Genomic DNA, 17068 nt, shown 5'->3' on the forward strand with positions numbered 1-17068 from the left:
CTCCCCTGTCCCCAGCTACAGAACTCTGTCCCCATTCCACAAACTCTGTCCCCACTTCCCTGTCCCCAGCTACAGAACTCTGTCCCCACTCCCGTCCCCACTCCCTGAACTCTGTCCCCACTGGCACCCTGTTCCCTCTCTCCTGCCTCCAGTCGCAGAACTGTCCCCACAAAATGTATAATTATAAATGCTTCATTTTAGATTTAAATAGCATGAATAAAAAAACAGACCATTTATTTCATAACTATAAACACATTATTTTAATTTTATATATCGCATAATTTAAAAATAAACTGTTTATCAGTGTGTAAATAAGGGCTGGGGATAGCAAGTGATGAACAGGAGAATAGTGAGGGCAGGGCTTCAAGGAATGGGCAGGGCTTCAAGGAAGGGGCGGGATGGTAGATCTTCGCCTGTTCTGAGATTTAAAAAGTGATCTTGAGTGTAAAAAGGTTGGAGACCACTGCTCTAGAAGCAGCAGTAGAGAAACAGCTGTCCGTGGGGAAGGGAGGTCCCTTTAAGCACACGTCTCTGCAAAGGGCATGCAGCAGCACCAGGAAGTAAATGCTTCCCCCATGCCCTGCCAGAAGTGGTCCCGGGTGCCTTTTTTTTTCTGTCCACATAATGCAAGCTAGATGTTTTTCGAAAGAAGCTTTTTCAAAAAAATCTTTCAAAAAAATCTTTTGAAAAAAGTGTGGTCTAGCTATAGCACACTGTCCTTCCCTCTCATCTCCTGACCCAACACATACATATGGGGAGGAGCTGTTTCTACTTTTACTGCTTGTAAAGTGGATTATTTTTGGTTTTGACTGGTCTGTGCACTTCATAATTTTTATTTCTTTCATATGCTTAAATTGAATTCTTTGAGGAGTGAGTTCTAAACTTCTGAACCTGTCATGGCTAGAGCAATTATCCCTGTGGTAATTGTGCTCCTGGAGGTGGCTGGCATGTCCCTGCAGCCCCTGAGAAAGGCAGAGCAGGGGGGTCTCCATATGCTGTCCTGGGCTGCCGTTCTTCTCGATCAATAATGGAAAACAGAGGCTAGTAGAAGGTGAGGGATAAGGGATCTTTTGGAAAAGGCTTTATTTTCCAAAAGATCCGCATCTAGACTGGCGCTTTTTTCCGGCAAAGCTCCGAGCTGGAAAAAAGCAGCAGCCATTTTTTTGCTAATGAAGTGGGGGGGGGGGGGGTTAAATCCCTGCTTCATTTGCAATTGCGATGTCTAATTTGCATCCCTTTTATGGAAAAGGGATGCAGTCTAGACACAGCCTTCCTGTTTAACATCCCCGACGGAGTACAGATCCTGTCAGGAGCACACCGGGACGACCCTGACCATACGACGCTGATGCTGACACTGACAGTTCAGACCACCGAAGGTACTGAGGTACAGAACACTGAGGTATAACACCTTAAATCTAGATATACCACGTCTACCACTTCTCCTCTGTCCACAGGACTTCTTACCCTGTTGGATGTGAGGTTGGTTTCATATGATTGTTCTTGAGAAATCCAGTGGCTCAGGGAAGCATCCAGTGAGGAGAGAACACCTGCAATAGGGGCACCTTTGCTCCTTTATTAAGAGATAACAAGATAGGGATTGAGTCCCAAGGAATCTGTCAGAGGGCTTTTCCCTTCGCTCCCCCACTTCCCTGGTCCTTCTCATATGAGTGGAAAACAGCAACACCTGAAGTCCAGAGATGTAAACACTTTGATGTTTATTGAGGTTAACTTCCAGCAAGCATAAATCCAGTTTTTCCCCCCTCCACTTCCTGTTTGCCCCAATGTATGTACAGGCGTCCTCTGACTTACAACCACCTGATGTACAACCCTCCGCATTTATAACCATTTTTTAAATGCAAGATAGCTCCTAAAAACCACCGATTTACATCTGCAGTTCGCATTTATGACAGTGTATAATGCAGACTACCCGCATCATCCCAAAACAGGAAACGTAGTCAGTCAGACTTGTCAGTTTGCAGCTGCTGCTTAAACTGCAGGCGTCTCCACCATATCAGTCTTCATTTTTTAGTTATGTTTATGTATTATTTGAACTATTTAGTTTAGTTTTCCTCCATTTCCGTAGTCAATTTTGGTATTTTTAGGGTATAAAATGGATTTCCAGGAACAGAACCACTTTTTATAACACTGTGCCTATGGGAATTAAGGGTCCAACTTACAATGGCTTAACTTATGGTTCTCCAGGAAGCAATTAGGTCATAAGTACAGTGGTTGCCTGTAGTGCTATTCTCAGCTATATCTTAACTAATCATTCTATTGCCATTTAATTAGCAAACCCTAAGATACTGATGTACAATTATCTAATCATTTCTGTCCCACCACCTTAATTAGTTTGCACCCAGCAAAATTAGGTATACATTAGAATCGCATAATCCCAACTATTGGTAAGAGGGTCCCTGCTGGACAAAGGTATCAGACTAAGTTTTCTTTAAATCCTTTTAGTCCCTTCTCTTTTTCTAGGTGATCAATTGGATCATCAATCCCACAAAAGCCTACATTACCATATTTCAATGGCACTGGTTTTGAATGTTTCAGGACTCAACTGCATGTTTCCCAACTTAGAGGTGTGTGGTGGAGGAGAGGAGTATGGGGGCGGGAAGAGGTGAGGTGGGTCTTTGGAGTAACAGCTGGGCTACGTCTACACTGGCATGATTTTCCAGAAATGCTTACAACAGAAAACTTTTCTGTTATAAGCATTTTCGGAAAAAGCGCGTCTATAGGCAGGATGCTTTTCCGGAAAAGCGTCCGTGGCCAATCTAGACGCGCTTTTCAGCAAAAAAGCCCCGATCGTCATTTTCACAATCGGGACTTTTTTGCGGAAAAGACTACTGTGCTGTCTACACTGGCCCTTTTCCGGAACAGTTTTCCAGAAAAGGACTTTTGCCCAAATGGGAACAGCATAGTTTTTCCAGAGAAACAGTGATGATTTTACATTAGATCGTCAGTACTTTTCCGGAAATTCAAGGGGCCAGTGTAGACAGCTGGCAAGTTATTCCGGAAAAGCGGCAGATTTTCCGGAATAAGTGGCTAGTGTAGACACAGCCCTGGAGTTGGAAGCAGCGCCTTAGGCAGAGTAAGATTTAGGTATCCACCCACCCACTTCAGGAACATCTTTGTTATGAATTGAGCCTCAAAGAAACTGATGACCCACCCTAATACAGGATGTGTTCCACAGACTTAAGATAGCAGTTTATTTCATCTCTGCTACAAGTCTGCATCAAAAACATTGTAATTGGTGTATGTAATTTGCTTCCTTTAACAATTTTATTCTAAACCTAAACCCTTCCTTTCTTTCATTAATGAACCTTTAGATTTTAGTGTCTAAAAGGACTGGCAGTTTGCCATTTTGGGTAAGAACTAAATTGACACAGGAACAGGCCTGCTCCTTTGGGGTCCGAAGAACACGTCTGGATTTGGAGAGATTAGTTTTCATAACCTCTGCTCTGCGTAAGATATGGTGCTGCTTATGGCACAGGAAAACCTGGCATTTCTAAGGGAATCTCTTGTGCATCTTCTTAGTGGTCAGTGTGGCACACAGAGTTGCTGTCTGGTTTGGTGCCTTATACTGGAGGGCCCCAGTCTTGGGCTAGAAGCAGACCCATCTCTAAGAGGGTCTCTGATTTGACACTCTCACCAGTACCCCCAGAAGCCACGTTATATTACAATAGTCTCTATCATCTTTGGTTTCTCTAATGTGATAGAACATATGAATACTACTCAAGCTTTTCTGTTTACACATCACACTTCTCTCCTGCCAGATGTTCAAGGAGGTATGACCTCTAATTGAATCTCTGCTTACAGTAAGAGCAGTTATAGAGGTTGTCTTGTGTGAAATGTCTGATGTGCAAGAGTGTGAGTGTTCACCGCCACTTCTCTCACACTCAGGGCAGTTATAAACAGTGTTCCATCTAATTTTTTCCCCACACATGTGCAGAATGAATTTGTTATGGACACCAGAATGAAGGGAAAGAATTACACATCATATTGGTGCACAGACCAAACATTCATGTGGTTGGATTCTGGAAAGGGGGTGCAGGACTGAGAAAGAATGGGAGAGCAGGGGTGTGAGGGCTCCAGCTGGGAGGGTGGATTTTGTAGTGCTCCAAGGATGAGGGGTTTGAGGTGCAGTCTACTGAAGGGCTATAATGGGGAGAGAAGACTCCCACCAGCTCTCCCCAAGTTCAGGTGCTGTTCTAAAAAAGGGAGAGAAGCACCTCTCTTTGCCATAGCAGCTCTGGGACCAGAGCCTTGGGATAGCCAACTGCCCTCCCCCCACACACACAATAGATCTGGGCCAGGACTGAGACCAGTGGGTAGAGGCATCTCTACCCATCACAGCCCTAAACACTTGCATGGCACTTAATAGATTGCTGCACAGTCACAGGGCCATGCAACTTAAAGGGGACTTAGGTTATAAGGTTTGTTGCCTCTGTTGAATCTTCAGTATTCAATGAGGTTTATGTTCTAACTGAAGCTTTTGCAAGTCAGAGCAGTTGAAGGTTTTTTCTGAAGGCGATTTTCCTATATCTAACAAGGACTGCACTGACCGTCAGAGTAGTTATATGGTGTTTCTCTTACATGTATTCTCTGATGTTTAAGGCTTGAGCACAGACTGAAGCTTTCTCTACAGAACAGTTCAACCGTTTCTCTACTATGTGGGTTCTATAATGTATAATAAGACTTGAATGTCACTTGAAGCTTTTCCCATACTCACTCATGGGTTTCTCTCCTCCATGGGTTTTCTGATGTGTAATGAGACTTGATCGCTGACTGAACATTTTCCCACAGTCAGAGCAGTTAAAAGGTTTCTCTCCTGTATGGATTCTCCTATGTGTAACAAGGTCTGAGCTCTGACTGAAGCTTTTCCCACAGTCAGAGCAGCTGAAGGGTCTCTCTCCTGTGTGGATTCTCCTATGTCTAACAAGATCTGGGCTACGACTGAAGTTTTTCCCACACTCAGAACAGTTGAAGGGTTTCTCTCCTGTGTGAGTTTGCTGATGTGTAATAAGATTTGATCGCCTATTGAACATTTTCCCACAGTCAGAGCAGTTAAAAGGTTTCTCTCCTGTATGGATTCTCCTGTGTCTAACAAGGTCTGAGCTCTGACTGAAGCTTTTCCCACAGTCACAGCAACTGAAGGGTTTCTCTCCTGTGTGGATTCTCTTGTGTTGAGTAAGTTGCATGTTCTGATTAAAGCTTTTCCCACAATCACAGCAGTAAAAGGGTTTTTCTCCTGTGTGGATTCTCTGATGAATAATAAGACTTGAGCGATGACTGAAGCTTTTCCCACAGTCAGAGCAGTAGAAAGGTTTCTCCCCTGTGTGGATTCTCCTATGTCTAACAAGGTCTATGCTCTGACTGAAGCTTTTCCCACAGTGAGGGCAACCAAATGGTTTCTCCCCTGTATGGGTTCTCCTATGTACAACAAGGTGTGAGCTCACACGAAAGCTTTTCCCACAGTCTGAGCAGTGAAAGGGTTTCTCCCCTGTGTGGGTTCTCCTATGTTTAACAAGATCTGACCTATGACTGAAGTTTTTCCCACACTCAGAGCAGCTGAAGGATTTATCCCTTCTGTGGGTTCTTTGGGGTGCATTTAGGCTCTTTCGCCGTTGGAATATTTTCCTGCAAGTGTAGATTGCCTCTTGATGGGGGATTTTCTGTTGAACAGTTTCTTTATTTCTTTTCACTCCTCTGCTCCTGTGACTGGATTTAACCTGTCCCTCCACTGAATGGTTTCCTTGATGCCTTTCTGGGTTACTCTGACTTGCACAGGTCTCTCTCTGCTCAGGACTCTGGGGAACATGCCATTCACATCTTCCCAAAAACATGTCACGTGGAGCCACTTGCTTCAGTCCTTCTTGGTGAAGACTTTTCTCATTCTCGCTCGTCATCCCATCGCCTGCTGGGACAGAGAGAGAGTCCACAAAAGAGTTAGTCTCTGTGCTGAGCTGAAAGGAATACTCTGAAAGGGGAATAGAAAAAGAGGAAAACACACTCAGCTAATGGCTGGAAAAGTAGGATAAGCTGAGTTCATCCTCCTTCCTCACAACCATTCCCCAGAGCAACTTTTCCTCCCACCCTCTGACTGGAGTTGAACACAGGATGAAGTGTCAGTCAGACTTGATGAAAATGCACCAGTAACATTTGCTATGAAGACACAGAAATTGGTTTTGAGCTTGTTGTGTTGATTGTTCACCTGAGTGTGTATCATGGATGATCTCTCCTTCCTTAGAGCCCTGGAGATCTGGGATCTGCAGCTCCTCCCAGGAGATATGAACTTTGGAGACTTGAAATCCTGTTCGAGAAGCAATTAACCAAATGCTGATCTTGTTCATTAAGGTCCATGCCATTACTGTTTCCAGACCCAGGAGGAGTCACCCATCCAAAGAGGATCCTTCCCCACCTTTCACAGACTGGGCTGTGGCTGGTACAAGATCCCAGGACACACTCATCTGCAGTAAAGGTGCATCCCCCCTGACTCTGGAATGGCCCATTTTATTCTCTGGGGTAGCTGAGTGTTCTGCTGCACTCTCTAGGGAACTAAGTCTCCCTCATGATCTGTTCCATCCCCTCATCCCAGGGCAAGACAGAACACAGTGCTCAGAAGCTAAGCTCTAGTAAGGGCTTCCAGGTTTGACACCGAGGCCCACAGGCAGGGCTCAGATTGCAACTGCCACTTAGCAGGTCATTAGGACTTGGGAGAGAAAGGACCCAGGAAAGCTCTAGCTCCCCGACAGCTGTGTCCACAAAGCTCCTGGCTGGCAGGCTCAACTCCCCCTGTTCTTGGGCTCAGATGCTCTACTTGAATCTGCAGGAAAAGGAAGTTGTCTGAGCAGCTAGGGTGGGGTGGGGAACCTTTTTAGGCTGGGGAGCAATGACTCAGAAAAATCAGTCAGGGCCACACAATGAGATGCAAAAAAACAAAAACCAATCAACCAAATCCTCATGGATGTAGCCCCTACACACCAAACACACCAGAGCCTGGAGTGACCAAGCTATTAGATTTCGTGTGCTCCAGCAGGAAATGGGAAGGGGCACATCTGGGAGTGCCAGTGCAGGTACCTCAATGCTAGGAGCATCTAGGCCCCTGGTTTTAGGTTCCCTCCCCAGGGCTCACCGAGGCCTGCTCGCCAGCCGCGCTGTCCGGTGATCTGAACATGCACAGATCACCCAAACCCGGCTCTTCCGGGTTGTAATCTACTCACCACGGGCAAGTAAATTACATAGATTGTCAAGCTCTGCCCATCCCTGAGCTAGAGGAATTCCTGGTAGCACACCCAACCTATGCTCCTGACTCATGCCAGCTCCCTTCACCCGCTTCATGACTGTCTCTTTTTCTGTATTGTTTGCTGAGATACAATCACGGTCCAGGCACATCCCATTTCCCTGGCACAACTAAAGCCTGACCTTGCTTTAAGGTAGTTAAAAGGAAGCTGCATATCAACTTAGGTGTTCCTAGCTCTTACCTAGTTTAAAAGTTCTTGGACAGACAGACAGGCACACAGACAAAGTCTCTCAAATATAAAGCAGATGAAAGATCTCTGTTTATCATCTATTGCAGTTACATGTATCCTGTGTCTCATAATTCACTTTGTTGTATTTATGTTGTTTAGTCAGAGACAACCCTCTGGAATGATCTGGGCAATCCCTATAGGATGAACCATCACCTTTTACTCATCATGTGCACCAGCTACACTGATAATCAATTTATAGACAAGCAACTACTAGAGAACCTTGGGTCCAAATGTTTGGATTAACATAAGTGACTTGCCCAAGGTCTCACTGGAAGACTGTGTCAGGGCAGGGTATTGAACACGGGCATTTCAAGCACTACACTTGGAATGCAAGAAGAGCTCTCCTCACATTTATGTACTGTGCAGCCACCCCCCACAGAATACTCAAGAGCATGAACTGCCTCATTCCTCTCCCTCAGTCTAGCATCCAGCCCCTCTCACTAGCAGAAATCAGCATCAGCCACAGGCAGGAAAGGACTCTCGAAACCATACCCTTGTTCTAGCAGTTCAGCACCCTGGCATAAAGGCTACTATGCAGGTACTAACTCTGGTGCCTCTGATACTGTCTGGGCTCTTCCACTGACACCTCTGGCCAAGGCACAACATGGTGGGGAAGCACATTGAGATCTTGGCTGTGGGAAGAGCAGAACCATTATGTCCCCGGACCTACTTCCCCTGGGAGTGGGCATGGAGGGGACAGTCTCTCACACAAGAGCAGGGATTACTGAGACTGATTGGGCTGAGGGAGCAAACAGGGATGCTGAACCAAACCCAACCCAGCTCCTCTAGAGCCCAACCAGATTCAGATATCTGAGGGGACAGGAATCCTTACCCAGCCAGCTCACAGCCTCATAATTCTCCTGCATCACATCCCAGTAGAGGGCTCTCTGGCCCGGGTCCAGTAGAACCCACTCCTCCACAGAGAAATACACAGCCACTTCTGCAAATGTCACCGGCTCCACCACAGCCATTTCCTTTCTCTGGCTTTGTAGGCCATGGGCCGAGCTGGAATAAGACATTGGTGTTCTGCAGCCTGTCAGGATAAGAGGGGGAATTGGAGACATTTCAGAAGGAGCTTTAATCCTTTCCATATCTCCATAGATTCTTTTCCTTTGGGCAAAGGCTTGAATCTAGATATTCCATGAACAGTACATACAAGTTAGATCCCAAATCCGTATTCATTTCTCTCAATACCTGACTTGAGTAACAACATTACTGCGCCTGCAACAATGGGACTCTGTTCTGAGTGCACAGTGTTTCTGATAAACAGGACACACGTTCACCTGTCCGAATATGGATGTGTCTAAATTTAGGCTCCTGTATTTCAAGCCCTGGTCTTCCTCAGTACATCTGTAGCACAGACCTAGGCCCTTATCAGGATAAACACATAAATCCACTTCAGAGCAGAGATTAACTGAAGTCAAGAGAACCATTCAGATATCTTAAAACACACCTTTCTAATGTTTACAGGATAAGATTCTAAGATTTATAGTCACAGAATTAGATGACATATTATTCTCTCATCTGTCACAAGTTGTTGTATTTAATCCCGTTATCCCAGGACAAACCTTTATTTCCCCAAAGCATTTTTTTCTAGAAAGTCATCAAGTTTTCATTTGAAAATATCAAGACATGGAGAATCCACTAGTTCTTCAGTCATTGCATTCAAAGGCTTCCTTGTCAAACAGTTGAGCCTCCTTTCTTGCTTGAATTTGGCTTCAGCTTCAGCTATTGGTTCTCACTGAGTCATATCCACTAGACTGAAGAGCCCTCAGGAATCTAGCAGTTTCTCTCAATGGAAAGACTTGTACAGTGGAAGCCAGTCAACTTTCAGCCTTTCAGCTATTAAAAAAATGAAAACAAAAACAAAACAGTATATTTAAACTGAACTGAGTGTGTACATTGAAATCTCTCAGATTTAAGATGCTGTAGCTTCTGAGCTTTAATTTCACAACTTTAGCATCATGTCATGGAGACAAGCCTTTCATAAGGTAATGGAATCATTGAAAATGGGGGTAAAAAAACTGTTAATTCCTTTAGTGTGAAATGTTTTAACTCTTCTTCCATAATAGCTACATATACAGGGGAGGGACTGCAGACATTCAGATGCAAATGCCCACACTAGCAAAATAGTATGGTTAGGCCACAATCATTATCAGAGCTCTGATATTATTAACAATCTTTAATGCCATATCAGAGACAGGGTTATAGTCCGGACTCGGCGAGTAGATTGCAAGCTGGAAGAGCTAGGTTTGGGCGATCTGCGCATGTGCAGATCACTGGACAGCACGGCTAGCAAGCGGGGCTCGCTGCGGTTCGGCGAGCCCTGGTTATATTATTGAACTTGTAAACAAACTCCAATTCAGCTGTTTCCCTCTGTAATCCAGTGATAAAATTCTTTTGTAGAAGGACGGCTACTTTAAAATCCATTACTGAATGTCCCGGAGTAACATGCACAAACCCATTAGGGAATATTTTAACCTCCCTGGACATTCAATAATGGATTTATAAGTAGCTATTCTCCTACAACCCCCAAGTGGAATACATTTGCAAACTCCTTTGAAGCTTTAAGCCAGAGATGGGGAACCTCAGGCGTGGAGGCTGGATCTGGCCCCCAAGCTTCATGGCTCTCTCCTAGTACTGGGAAGACCGCAATAGTGCTTTAGCCCAGCCCAGCTCACCCTACCCCATCTCCTCCTGGGGCTGGAACACACAAAATCTACTAGTCTGTACCCCCCAAAGATCTGCTGTGTGCAGAGGATATGGGGAGTTATCTTTCTGCTTCTCAACTGGGGGCTACGTCACAGAGGGTTTGTTTGCTTGGTTTTTTGCTTCTCATTTGTGTGCAGCTCCGACAGATTTTTCTGCGGATCAGCAGTCCCCAACACAAAAATGGTTCCCCACCTCTGCTTTAAGCCCACACAGAAAACAATCAAGGACTCTTTTAGAACCCAAGGCCAGGCCTGACCATTATAGTGCGTGGAAGGGGCTGTATCTAAAATATTTCACTGTAATGAGTCCCATTTAGTAGGAAAATACATCTTATCAGGTAGGGAAGAGCTATCTTGTCCAGTCCCTGAAAGATGTTGAGATCTCAGCTGTGGGAAGTGGCCCTGAGAAACCCCATCCTGGAAATGGGAAACACACCACATCTGTCCCCACACTTCATTTTTGCAAGCACTGTAGAGGGCACCTGTCCTCGCCCCCTTCACTTCCATCCCATTTGTCCTTGCTATCCTGGGATTTTCCCTCTGCCACTGGCTGGAAGGGCCTGGATCCTGTTCTAAACCCTCTCTGCCTGCCCTCATTTTGCCCCTTGGCCCCTCTCCTGGCCCTGCAGCCAGCTGTTTGATCCGCTCCTATGGTCCATTTTGCCACTGCACAGACATGTCCCATCCCTGCTCTCTCACCTGTGCTGGCTGCCCCGAAGCTAATGGGATGGGGCCACGTTACAGGTGCTGCCCATGTGCCAGAGCTCCAACTCCAGCAGACACCACAGGACCCACTCTAGCCACAGCTCTAGTTAAACTCTTGCTGAAGACGCTGCTCTATTTTCAGTCTGACTTTGTCACCCCCTCTTCCACAAGACTTGTATGACAAGTGTGGAAATGAGGACATGTAAGAGAAGAGTCTACATAGCAACTTCTTTAAAAATAAGTGCATTTTTGTTTTATTTTACTGCCATTACACAATCAACACAAGATAACTCAGATTTTCATGCATTTTGGAGACTCCTTCCAAGATTTCTCCACCTTACCACCCCTCCCCCAGAAAAAAATCTTTGGGCTTCTCATTGGAGCATGTAAAGCTCACAAATACATTAAAAACAAAACAATGAGTGAAATGTGTTGTGTGTGTGTTTCTTTTTGTAAATACTTACAGGAGAATAGATGCAACAGAAACACAACCGCTTTTTCTTGGTATAACAGCGAGGTCCAAAAATCTGTTGAAAAGGTCTCTCAAGCAGCCAAGATGCTACCAAATGCCGAAAATTTAGTAAGAAAATATTCCAGCACCTAGATGGGGGTGTGCTCCAGTAAGGGGAGTATAAACCCGAGAGTCAAGAATTCTTCCTTCTGTTCCAAATTCTGACTTTCTCTGCGCTGTGGACAAGCAACATCACCCCCCCCCCCCGGCCCCTCTGGTCCCCTTTCCGCCCTTGCGCACCCCACTGAACGTTTATCCGTTAGAATTTGCCAAGAACGCTGCAGACGAAATACCGGTTGTACGAATCCCTCAAACTCGCAGAGCTGGACGGGATCGCGGGAGTGGGTGTGTGTGGGGGGGGGGGGGGGTATCCTGCCCCATAAGGAGGAGGCGGCAGATCCCGGCCCGTGTGCGCGGGGTCACGCTCCGCGGGCGGGAGCCGGGCAGAGGCGCGGGGCGGAGGCACCAGCAGGCTCCGCGACGGCCCCGGACAATTCCCGCCGCAGCGAGTCTCCGCGTGTCCGGTTCCCCGGGAAACGAGCGAGTCCGAGTCTGGCCCCGGCCCCGCCCCCCGCTACCGGCCCCGCGTTTTAGTTCCTCCTGCCCTAACCTGCGGGGGGACCCCCCCCCCCCACGCGCTAGCGACTTGTACGGGGGGGGGGCGGTGCGCAACTGGATGAACCCAACCCCCGACAGACCCCCTCCCCCCAGCGACTGATCTGCCCCGAACCGCCCCCAGCAGACCCGCCTCTCCGCCCCGCCCCGCCCCCACCCAGCTGCCCCCCGAGAGGCAGGCGCCCCCTCACCTCAGCTCCACGAGTCCTCCTGCCCCGCTCTCGGCGCGGCCCGGAAGCGGAAGCAAGCGCGCGGCGAGTAACTGCAGCAACGGCCCCGTCAGAATTCCCGCCTCAGAGCGGGGGCGGGGAATGACTGGCTGGTGAGAAGGGAGACGCACTGAAAACTCGGCCTGGTCGGTACGGAATGGGGGGAGGGTCAGACTGCGCGTGCGCAGCGGGTCAATGACTCCGGTTGTCGGCCAGCGCCAGGGCTTAGCTCAGACCGGGAGCTGCCTGGCCACGCCCCAGCCCGGCTGGCTGCCGGTGCGGAGCGCGCCCTGGACAAAGGGGGTCGGGTCACACAGCTGGCGGCGGGGCCAGGGGCGGGGCTTGCAGGCCTGGATGGGCGGAGCCCCAGGCCGAGACTCCCTCATGTTCTGCACCAGCCCTGAGCCCCCCAGAGGGGCAGAGATGGGGGGGGGGGGCAGGAGGCGGCTGGGGGCAGGCGCTGGGAGGGGTTTGGGGGCAGGAGGAGGCTGGGGGCAGGCGCTGGGAGAGGTTTGGGGGCAGGAGGCGGCTGGGGGCAGGCGCTGGGAGGGGTTTGGGTGCAGAAGGGGGCGGGGCTGAGCGCTGGAAGGGAATGTGAGTGTGGGAGGAAGTTGGGGTGCAGACTGTGGGACAGAGTCCCAGAAATCGATGGCGCTGCCAGTGGCTCTGAGAAAGTTCAAAGGTACCTAGAAGGAATCGAAGATGAGAAAGTGGTTTAAGTGTCTGAGTCTTCTGCATCTGGCTGGTGAAGCCAACCTTCCCCTGCCTCGCTTCCTTGTGGAGAATTACGGCCCCATCATGTTGCTCTCGGTAGAGACACTGAGCGAACAGACTCAACTGCTTGCACATAGAGCCCACACCCAAGGTCTCAATGTGCTACCCCACCGTCTTGCCCATGATGGGTGTGGCTGCTGTTAGTGCCTGTAGGGTCCCCTTTGTGCCCATGTGCTGAGCCCCTGGAAGGATGGTGGTGTTCCTAGAGTCCTTTCCTGGCTGCAACTGATCTCTGTGACATGCTGGTTCCTGCCAGTGATAGGGGCTGAGGGCGGATGGATGAGGCAGTTCAGATACTGCGAGTGATCTGTGGGGGTAGTAGATAAATGTGAGGAGAGTTCTTGTATTGCAGGCACAGGGTCTGGGTTTCCTTTGACAAGTTTGGCTTTGTTCTTGCTGGGGCTCTCTTGCCTGTCTGTGCAATGGAAATATGGAAATAATCACTTCATCTGTCTTGTCATTTTAGAGCAAAATATCTTTGGGCAGGGACTTTTTCTTCCTATGGGAATGTCTGGCTTCAAAGTCAGGAGACCTGTGTTCAATTTCCTGCCCTGACACAGGCTTCCTGTGTGTTCTTTGTCAAGTCCCTCTCTCTGCAAAAGGCATTTCATGGGGCTAGGGAAGGATAAATACATTACATATGGGAGATGCTCAGCTAAATCTAAGCACCCTGATAGCAAGTGGGGTCCTAACTGACACTAGATATCCCAGGTGCTGCTGTGACTCATAATTTTTGCTACTTGTAGCATCTGCTCTGTGAATTGCTAATAGCACCACAGTGTGTCATTACGGCTGCTCAGGGCAGCTCTTTCTGGATTTCTGACAGTGTGCGGCTTTCCCAAACAACACATCTCAGAGTTGTCACTAAAGAAAAACATAGACTCTATTTGGGGGCTAAGGCGCTTGGCCAGATTTATTGTCGAAGGAGCAGGGTGCTAGTGTCCCAGCTGTCTGGGCACAGGTACAGTGAGACTTGCCCCACCTCAACAATGGTATCAGCTCAGTCAGCTACTGGAACACTGCCCCTGAGCACCAAGATGCCCCTCTTGTGACTTCCCCTTTCATACACTGACACAAATAAGGTGCACATTGCACTCCATGTGTTGCTACCCTCTCATCCTTGTACTTGCACATTGTAACAAAACATCCATATCCATTATCCCCTCAGATTTGCACGAGGCTCAGCATGTTCCTCTGCCATCCCACAGGAGTATATTTGCAGTTAATGCAGAGATGGGTGTGCTTTCCTCACTCCTTTAGATTAGGCCACTCCAGAACCCATCCCACCTTGAGGACATCCCTTATCCTGCTGTCCTAGTGCCTAAGCCAGATCCATCCCTGGTATGGCTGGTGCTGGCAGGGGTGCAGGATTTGAATCCACCACCCTGCACTCCGCAGGCAGAGCCCCTAGGCCACAGCAGAACCCACCCCACCACACTACCTTGAGGACATCCCTTAGCCTGCCTTCCCAGTGCCTGATCCAGATCCATCCTGGGGGCAACAGGTGATGGTTGGGGGTGCAGGATTAGAACCTACCACCCTGCTATCCCCTGCACCTAGAGCAGGGCTCCTGATAGAACCCAGAACTGCTCAGGTCAGCTGCTCTCATGATTGGGTTGCTGTGAGGTGCATGTATGCTCACGGCCCACGCTGTTCCGCTCATGACCGCCAGTGCACTGCATCATATCCTGCATACACAGGCCAGGTCACACGCGCTAGCATCCAGTTTCCTGAACACAAGCAGCAGCAGTGGCAAGGGCTCTGGGTGCGGCAGTGGCTCCAGCGTCAGCTCTGGAACCTGGCCATAAGGTTAATGGGGGAGGGAAATTGGGTTGGGAGGGCAGAGATGCCTGTTCTGGAGAAGGAGAGGGGAGAAGAGGGGGATCAGGTGTGTGTGTGGGGGGGTGGCACATGGCTTCCTGGATGCACGTGGCAGTAGCAGTGGCGGCAACATGGCTCTGAGACCCAAGTATAAGGTTGGGGGAGGGAGGGGAGGTGTCTGGCTGTGGGGAAGAGGAGGGGAGGAGGATTGGTTGGGGGGGGGGGGTGCACACAATATACCAGCCACTCTGCATACGTGCCCCAGCACCTGGAGGGAGATGCGTGGCTGTAACGGCAGCAGCTCTGGGACTCAAGAATTAGGTGGGAGCAGAGCTGGGCAGGAGGTGTGCCTGGCTCTAGTCTGGGGAAGGGAAGGGGGATTGGGTTGGGGTGTGCTGTGCATGGCATCCCACCCAGCACGTCTCAAGGCTGGCCGCTCAGTGCATGCACCCCAGCAGCTGGAGGGAGATGCACATGGATGTAGCAGTAGCTCCATGCTATGAGAATTAGGTTGGAAGGGGGCATTGAGTTGGGTGTGTGTGCGCGTGTGCGCACACTTGGCTTTGGGGAAGGAGATTGGGTTAGGGGTGTGTGCCTGGCTCTGGGGAAGGGGATCGGGTTAGAGTGGGGAGGAGGGGGGGTGCCTGGTGGAGGGGAAGAACAGCTAGCACGCTTCCTGAGACCCAGGATCCCTATGTACTGGTCCCAGTTGTCTGTTCCCTCCCCCTGGTCAGCCCCCCTCCCCTCCCACGAGTCCCCTGCTCCCACCAGCACAGTTGGGCCCACATTAGTGAGGCCTGGGGGATTTTGGAGCAGATGGTTTTTTGCATCACTTGTGTGACCTTGACTGACTTTTCTGTGGTTCAGTGTTCCGACTCAAAACAGGTTCCCTGTCCCTCTCATAAAGACAACACTGAAGCATTTTGTGTTTGACATATATTTAAAAATGAAGCCTGGCCAAAGAGCCCCCATCTGGCCATAGAATCATAATACTCCTGCATCCCCCTCCCCCAACCTCAAATCTGAGCCTATCATATACTGGAACCCCCTGTCCTGAGCCTCTCTCATCCCCAAACTTCTGCATCCCCATAGCCCCAGTCTTCTGCCACAACAGTCCTGCACTATCCACACACTGCAAATCTGTGTCCTGAGCCCATCATGTTCCCAGCCACCCTGCCCTGAGCTCCTCATGCACCCCAGCCCAAACTCCTATACCCTCACAGCCACAAACCTGCAGCCTGCTCAGCAACTCAACACTATCCAGTCTGGAGCCCCCTCCCTGAGCCAGCATCCTCTTCTCTATTTCCTCCTGCACCCAAATCCCCTCCCAGAGTTTGCAACTCTCACCCCTTCCCAGTGCTTTTTTTGTGATGGTATGCCCCAGGATGGTGTACCAGCAGCTATTTTCCCCCAGCGTGGTGTGGGTTTTTTTGGTTGTTGTTGTTGCTCAACAATCCCCCCCCCCCCCGCCCATTCTTCACACTCTATCCACCGCTATTTTGGCTCTGCGTCTCTAACGGGTTAGCCGCCCCTGCTCTAGAATGTGCTGACAGTCAGCTGGTATCTAGGGAGCTACCATTCTGCTAAGGCATGGTTTATTCTGGTTCCCAGCCATTGGTTAACAGTGTTATGCTGAGGGCTCCAGCAAGGCCTCCCTTCCCTCCTTGTGATTTTATGGGAAGGTGATAACTCTTCATCCCTGAAAAGCAGAATGTTTAAACTGAAATTATGCAGGGGGCTAAACATTGCTTCTTGGCCATTTTGATTTCCTCATCCAGACATTCATGCTCCATGTATCCAGTGATCTCCACATTGTCTCATGCCCCATAGAATCTCTATGGACAGCAATAAGAAGAATATAGTGATAGTGACTATGAAATACTAAAGGAGATTAAAGAGGATACAAAAATTTTAAAAAAACCCTCAATAATAATGGAGGATTTCCACTGTCCCCATATTGACTGGGTATTTGCCACCTCAGGATGCAATGCAGAGATAAGGTATCAAGAAACTTTAAGTGACTGCTTCTTGCAGCAGTTGGTTCTGGAACAGACAAGGAGAGGCAATTCTTAATTTAGTCCTAAGCAGAGCACAGGATCAGGTCCAAGAGGCAAATACAACTGCTCTGTTTGGAAATAGCAACCATAATACAATTTTAACATCCCTGTAATGGGAAAAATATTTCAGCAG

At 48.8% G+C, this 17068-nt stretch overlaps 1 protein-coding gene across 1 annotated transcript; it reads right to left on the reverse strand.

Annotated features, from left to right (window-relative positions):
* Nucleotides 1-1690: 1690 nt before the first annotated feature.
* LOC142818216 (uncharacterized) lies at nucleotides 1691-12734 on the reverse strand. The gene is made up of 5 exons (XM_075913638.2): nucleotides 12266-12734; nucleotides 11413-11507; nucleotides 8365-9374; nucleotides 6215-6313; nucleotides 1691-5920 (listed from the first exon to the last, which is right to left on the reverse strand). The coding sequence occupies exons 3-5, from the start codon at nucleotides 8621-8623 to the stop codon at nucleotides 4707-4709; spliced, it is 1572 nt and encodes a 523-aa protein (XP_075769753.2). The 5' UTR covers nucleotides 8624-9374; nucleotides 11413-11507; nucleotides 12266-12734; the 3' UTR covers nucleotides 1691-4706.
* Between the last annotated feature and the right edge of the window lie 4334 nt (nucleotides 12735-17068).

Source organism: Pelodiscus sinensis, chromosome 19, assembly GCF_052426305.1.
Source record: "Pelodiscus sinensis isolate ZL-2025 chromosome 19, ASM5242630v1, whole genome shotgun sequence".
Classification (NCBI taxonomy): domain Eukaryota; kingdom Metazoa; phylum Chordata; order Testudines; family Trionychidae; genus Pelodiscus; species Pelodiscus sinensis.